Source organism: Carlito syrichta, unplaced genomic scaffold (assembly GCF_000164805.1).
Source record: "Carlito syrichta isolate Samal-C Ts95f unplaced genomic scaffold, Tarsius_syrichta-2.0.1 Scaffold313381, whole genome shotgun sequence".
Classification (NCBI taxonomy): Eukaryota; Metazoa; Chordata; class Mammalia; order Primates; family Tarsiidae; genus Carlito; species Carlito syrichta.
Window position 1 is genome coordinate 1021577 of NW_007257477.1, and position 6114 is coordinate 1027690.

A 6114-nucleotide genomic window follows, 5' to 3' on the forward strand; every position below is an offset into this window, starting at 1 on the left:
CTTGCTTTGTTTTGAGTCAGGGTCCCACTCTGTTGCCCACACTGGAGTACAGTGGTGTGATCATGGCTCACTGCAGCCTTGCCCTCCTGGGCTCAGGCGATCCTTCCATCTCAGCCTCCTGAGTAGCTAAGATTATAGGCATGCACCACACACCAGGCTATTTCTTTTTTCTTTTTTTGTAGAGACAAGGTCTTGCTGTGTTGCCTAGGCTGGCCTTGAACTCCTGAGCTCAAGTGATCTTCCCTTGTTAGCCTCTCAGAGAGCTGGGATTACAGGCATGAGCCACTGTGCCTGGACTAAGAGTTTGACTTTTAGCCCCTTTCCTTCTTTTAGAAATCTATCATAAGGACAAATCTAAAAGAAAAGGTATATGCAAAAAGATGATCACCATGACATTCTTTGGAATACTGAAAAATGGGAAATAATCTACATGACAAAGATAAAATCGTTAAATATGACAGACTTATGGAATAATGAAATCATTAAGAAACATGGGAAATATTTATTTCATTCTTCATCTCATTCCAAAAGGAGGTGATTTTGATAAGTAGGATGACAATAAGTTTATTTATATCAATTAAATATTTAATCCTGAAGATAAAATGGAAAAATGAGGTGATTTTAGGATATTTGGATTTGGGATTAGAAATGCCTTTTTGAGTTCTCTTAATAATACTGATGCAAAAAAGAATTGTTTAGAATGAATTCTTTTCTTATTTTACTGCTCTGAAGATTTACGTGATCCAAGTGTCCTTTAAGACATTTTGATAGTATGCATTATGAAACAAAAGACATGAGATTTGAGCCCTCCTTATGCAACGAATTCTGAGGGACACAACAATGCACATCAGTCTTTGACCTCTCAGGATTCATGAGCTGATAGAGGAAATATGACATATGCATGGATCTTAGTGCTGCTTCACCTCCAAAATCCTTAACGTCCCCTCTCATGCCAGTGCTCTTTCCCCCGAGCCTTCATGCCACCTGTCCATTAACATCACTAGGACTTTCTTCTGATTCAAAGGCTTGGTTTCATTTCCTTTTTTTTTTTTTTTTTTTCTTTTTTTGAGGCACAGTCTCACTCTATTGCCCAGGCTGAAGTGCAGTGACACAATCACAGCTCACCTCAGCCTCACCTCCTGAGCTCAGGTGATCCTTCCACTTCAGCTTCCCAAGTAGCCAATAGAACTATAGGTACACACCACCATGCCTGGCTAATTTTTTTTATTTTTTGTAGAAACAAGGTCTTGCCAAGTCGCCCAGACGGGTCTCGAACTTCTGGCCTGAGGGAATCCTCTTGCCTCAGCCTCCTAAAGTGCTGAGATTATAGGCATGAGTCACTGCGCGCAGCGGGATATATGTGCTTTTAGAGAATTACCACTTGCCTTTTTCCTTCTCTTCCTACATATTCTTCTTAAATTTCTTTTTGCTTTGTTCTGTTTTCTAGACAAGGTCTCACTTTGTCACCCAGGCTGGAGTGCAGTGGCATGATCACGGTTCACTGTAGCCTCGACCTCCTGGGCTCAAGTAATCCTCCTGCCTAAGCCTCCCAAGTAGCTAGGACTACAGGCACATAGTACTGAACCTAATTTTTTATTTTTTGTAAAGACCATGTCTCGCTATGTTGCCCAGCCTGGTCTTAAATTCCTGGCCTCAGACTCCCAAAGTGCTGGAATTACAGCACTTGTGAGCCGCCATTCCCAGTCCACATTTCCTAAAAAGTATCTTCCTACCTTGGCTGTCTCTAATTCCCCTTTCTCCATTCCTGACTATAGCCTGACTCCTCCCACCAGTCAACCAAAATGGCAGAAGTCAAATCCAATGGCTCCTTTTCATTTATCTCACTTGAATCCTCAGCTGTGTTTAACCCTGTTGATCAGTTCCTGTCTTGAAATATTCTCTTTTGACTTTGGAACTCTGTGTTACTGAGATTAGTGGAATGAATAAACTAATACCTTCAGGTCATCCATGAAGAGGAGAAAAGGAGGAAAGGTTCTGAGCTCGTTAGGAGGGCTTGCACTTTTAGGGGTATGGTGGTGATGCAATTGTTAGACTTCAGATCTACTGGATAAAGTTGTGAGGACTGAATTCTTTCCTAGAGACTAGATTTGTGGACTCTATATCAAGCAGACTGATGATTCAATAATGCAGGGTGGGTGGAACTCAATCATAACAATACAAATAACTATTTATTAATTTATATTATTTTTTTACAGGATGAGAGGAGGCCGGGCACGCAATGGCTTGTGCCTGTAATCCTAGCACTTTGGGAGGCCAAGGCGGGAAGATTGCTTGAGCCTAGGAGTTTGAGACCAACCTAGGCAACACAGTGAAAAAAAAAATTAGCTGGGCATGGTGGCAGACACCTGTAGTCCCAGCTTCTCAGGAGGCTGAGGCCGGAGAATTGCCTGAGCCCAGGAGGTTGAGGCTGCAGTAAGCCATGATGGGACCATTGCACTCCAGCCTGGGCAACAGAGTACCCAACTCCCCCCATAGAAGGATGGGACCCTGTTGAATATGTTGGAATTTCCTGCTCAGAAGGGAGGGAAGTTTAGTGACTTGGGTCACCCTCAGTACTCAGCTTAAGCTTCCAATCTGCATTGGTTCAACAAAATGGAATCCATTTTGTACTATTAAAATAACATTACTTTTTAATTTTAGTATGTCCCTTGTAAAGCATAATTTGGTTCTTGATTATATGCTATCTATTGGCTATGTTGATTGTTACTCCTAAGTAATATGTCTCCTATTAGACTGCAGATGCCTCAAGATCAAGGGTCCTTTTTATTGTAATTAGCATAGAGCTGCTGAACATTTGGAAGATGCTTAAAAAATTTCTTTTGTTAATTTAATAAGCACTTTAACTTCCCAAGTTTAAGTGTTTTTGTTTTTGTTTTTGTTTTCCCAGTTCTGCACCTTGAGAATCAGAGTCAGTGGGTTTTGAATGATTCCTGAATACAATATATTATGCTAAGTGCAGAAGGGTAGTAGAGAAAACATTTAAACTGCTTGCATTTTATAAGCTGGAGAAGCAAGAAACACCTCAATACCCAGGGAAGATTTAGCAGAGAGCTGAAACGTGCCAAACTACCCTCTTGTGTATGTTATACCAACCTAGATACAAAAGCCAGAACCCAGACGATGTTCAGAGCTAATTTCAACTCTTTTTACAAGAAGTCCTATAAATCCTTGTTGTTCACCTCCTCAGGACAGGCATTCCAAATGTCTTCCACAGTGGACAGCAGCTAGGTCTTCTGGGACCATGGATCAGGCCTTTCTCCAGGCAGGCAAATAATCTGAAAAGAAAAAGAAATCACATGTAGTCCCGCGCATTTTTCTCCTTCCCTGGTTTCTCCACCCGCTCTCCAGTCTTTGATTCTTTTAAAGGGTCATTTTATTTTTAGAGAACTTTCCACATTTCTTAGTTATGTAGCCAGACTTAAGCTATGTAGCCAGATCAAACCAGAAAATCATTTTCCCTTTAAAAAAAAAAAGCAAAAATTTGAACGTAGGCGTTGAATTTGAAACAGATTTATCACAGCGTATTTCCCAGGCACTACAAACTTGAGGCTGTTAGATGAGTGAAAAGTCCCTAAGTGAACCTACACAGACAAAGGAGTCTAGGGTCACCTTTTTCACCCCAATAAAAGATTAACAACCTGAAATCTTCGAAGCCTCCAGGATCACGGTGCAAGCCCTCGGCAGAAACTTCTGCCGGAGGCCGCAAGCACCTGTATTTGGGGGAAAGATCGGCCCAAGCACTCTAGTCACAGGGAAGGCGGAAGGGAAGGTGGTACCTGCGCAAGGTATGAGTCACTCAGAGGCAACCTGAGGCCGCCACTCACCTCGGGGAGCAGGAGCTGGCGTCGGACTGAGCCGGACGGAGAGGAAACGCAAGTCGGCCAGGTGAGACCTAGAACACCCTCCCGGCACACCTCGGAGGGGCGGGGCGTGGTGCGGCTCCGGGTGACCCGCAGGGGCGGGGCCGGCCCGATCACCTGGGCCGAGGCGGAACTGAGGGGTCCGGCCCCTGCGCTGAGAACGTGCAACTGAAACTCACCTGGGCGGGAGGCGGAGGCGGGGCCGGGCCCCAAACTCACCTGAGCCGGCGGGAAACCGGCCCCGGGAGCAGTTCCCGGGCTCGCCCTGCGCGGAGGGCGAGGCCGCGCGGCCGGGCCCCTCCGAGCACCCCTGCGCCGGTCCCCTCGCGGCCGCCATGACCTGGAGCGCCACCTCCCGGGGCGCGCACCAGCCCGACAACACCGCGTTCACGCAGCAGCGCCTCCCCGCCTGGCAGCCGCTGCTGTCGGCCAGCATCGCGCTGCCGCTCTTCTTCTGCGCGGGCCTGGCCTTCATCGGCCTGGGCCTGGGCCTCTACTACTCCTCCCACGGCATCAAGGAGCTCGAGTACGACTACACCGGCAGCTCTGGCACCAGCAACTGCTCGATGTGCGCCGCGGCGGGCCAGGGCCGCGCGCCGCCGCCCAACTGCTCGTGCGCCTGGTACTTCTCGCTGCGCGAGCTCTTCCAGGGCCCCGTGTACCTCTACTACGAGCTGACCGACTTCTACCAGAACAACCGCCGCTACGGCGTGTCCCGCGACGACGCGCAGCTCAGCGGGCTGCCCGGCGCGCTGCGCCACCCGGCCAACGAGTGCGCCCCCTACCAGCGCAGCGCGGCCGGCCTGCCCATCGCGCCCTGCGGCGCCATCGCCAACAGCCTGTTCAACGACACCTTCTCGCTGTGGCACCAGCGCCGGCCCGGCGGGCCCTTCGTCGAGGTCCCGCTCGACCGCACCGGCATCGCCTGGTGGACCGACTACCACGTCAAGTTCCGCAACCCGCCGCTGGTGAACGGCAGCCTGGCGCTGGCCTTCCAGGGCACGGCGCCCCCGCCCAACTGGCGCCGGCCGGCCTACGAGCTCAGCCCCGACCCCAACAACACCGGCTTCATCAACCAGGACTTCGTGGTGTGGATGCGCACGGCGGCGCTGCCTACCTTCCGCAAGCTGTACGCGCGCATCCGCCAGGGCAACTACTCGGCCGGGCTGCCGCGCGGCGCCTACCGCGTCAATATCACCTACAACTACCCGGTGCGCGCGTTCGGCGGCCACAAGCTCCTCATCTTCAGCAGCATCTCATGGATGGGCGGCAAGAACCCCTTCCTGGGCATCGCCTACCTGGTCGTCGGCTCCCTCTGTATCCTCACGGGCTTTGTCATGCTGGTCGTCTACATCCGCTACCAGGACCAGAACGACGAGGACGACGACGAGGACTGATTCCAGCTCCGAGGGGGCCCGCCCTGCTTCTGGCCCAAAACTCTTGCGAGTTGCCAGCTCTAGAACACTAGCTGGCGTCCCGATTTGCAGGTCGGAGTTTGTGTCCATCCTTTTGGCGTCTCCCCCTTGCCCCACACCGAATTCCAACCTCGCCTCGCTTTTCCTCCTGTTGTGGATGAGGGGGCCGGAGAAAGGAATTACCTCCCTGGCAGACTCTCTTCCTGGGACGTTTGGACTGCAGAGTGAAACATTCTTGCAAAGTCTTCACGACCCAAAGTTGGCCTGTTAGGTTCTTGGTTTGTCGCACTTGAGAGCAGAAAGGAAGGTAGAGACTATTCAACCCCTGTAATAGTTAAGTAACTCATTCAAGGTCAGGCTCCTGACTGAGTCAAGAGCTTTCTCCACTATGGTACAGCGGCTTTGTTTTTTTGGTGGGGAGTGGGGTGGGATGGAGAGTGAGGTCCACAGATTTCCTGCAGAGGCATGGAGGGGTATGAGAGAACATACTAGTCAGATACGTAAATAGATTAGGAGGCACCAACCCCAGAGATTCTGACACAGTATGGGGGGCGCAACCCTTGCAGCTGTGCTATAACACACTCCCCTGGAAATTCCGGTATCCCCTCAAGTTTGGGAATGACTACCCTGAACCAGGTTGGGCCTGAATCAATCACCTGAGTCCAGTTTTTCAGATAGAATTTGTTCCCAGGGGCAGTGACAGTTGTAATGTTACTGGTTTGATCTAGCATTCAGCCTTGAATGTAGGAAGCTCTTGATGCATTTGTGGAATAAATGAAAAAAAATGCTATCTCTAGAAAATTAGCTGGCAGACAGAT

General features: G+C 49.8%; 1 protein-coding gene across 1 annotated transcript; it reads left to right on the forward strand.

The window, feature by feature from the left end:
• Positions 1-3960: 3960 nt before the first annotated feature.
• TMEM30B (transmembrane protein 30B) lies at positions 3961-5326 on the forward strand. The gene has a single exon (XM_008070388.2). It carries the CDS (start codon positions 4217-4219, stop codon positions 5276-5278), a length of 1062 nt encoding a protein of 353 aa, XP_008068579.1. The 5' UTR covers positions 3961-4216; the 3' UTR covers positions 5279-5326.
• The last annotated feature ends 788 nt before the right edge of the window (positions 5327-6114 follow it).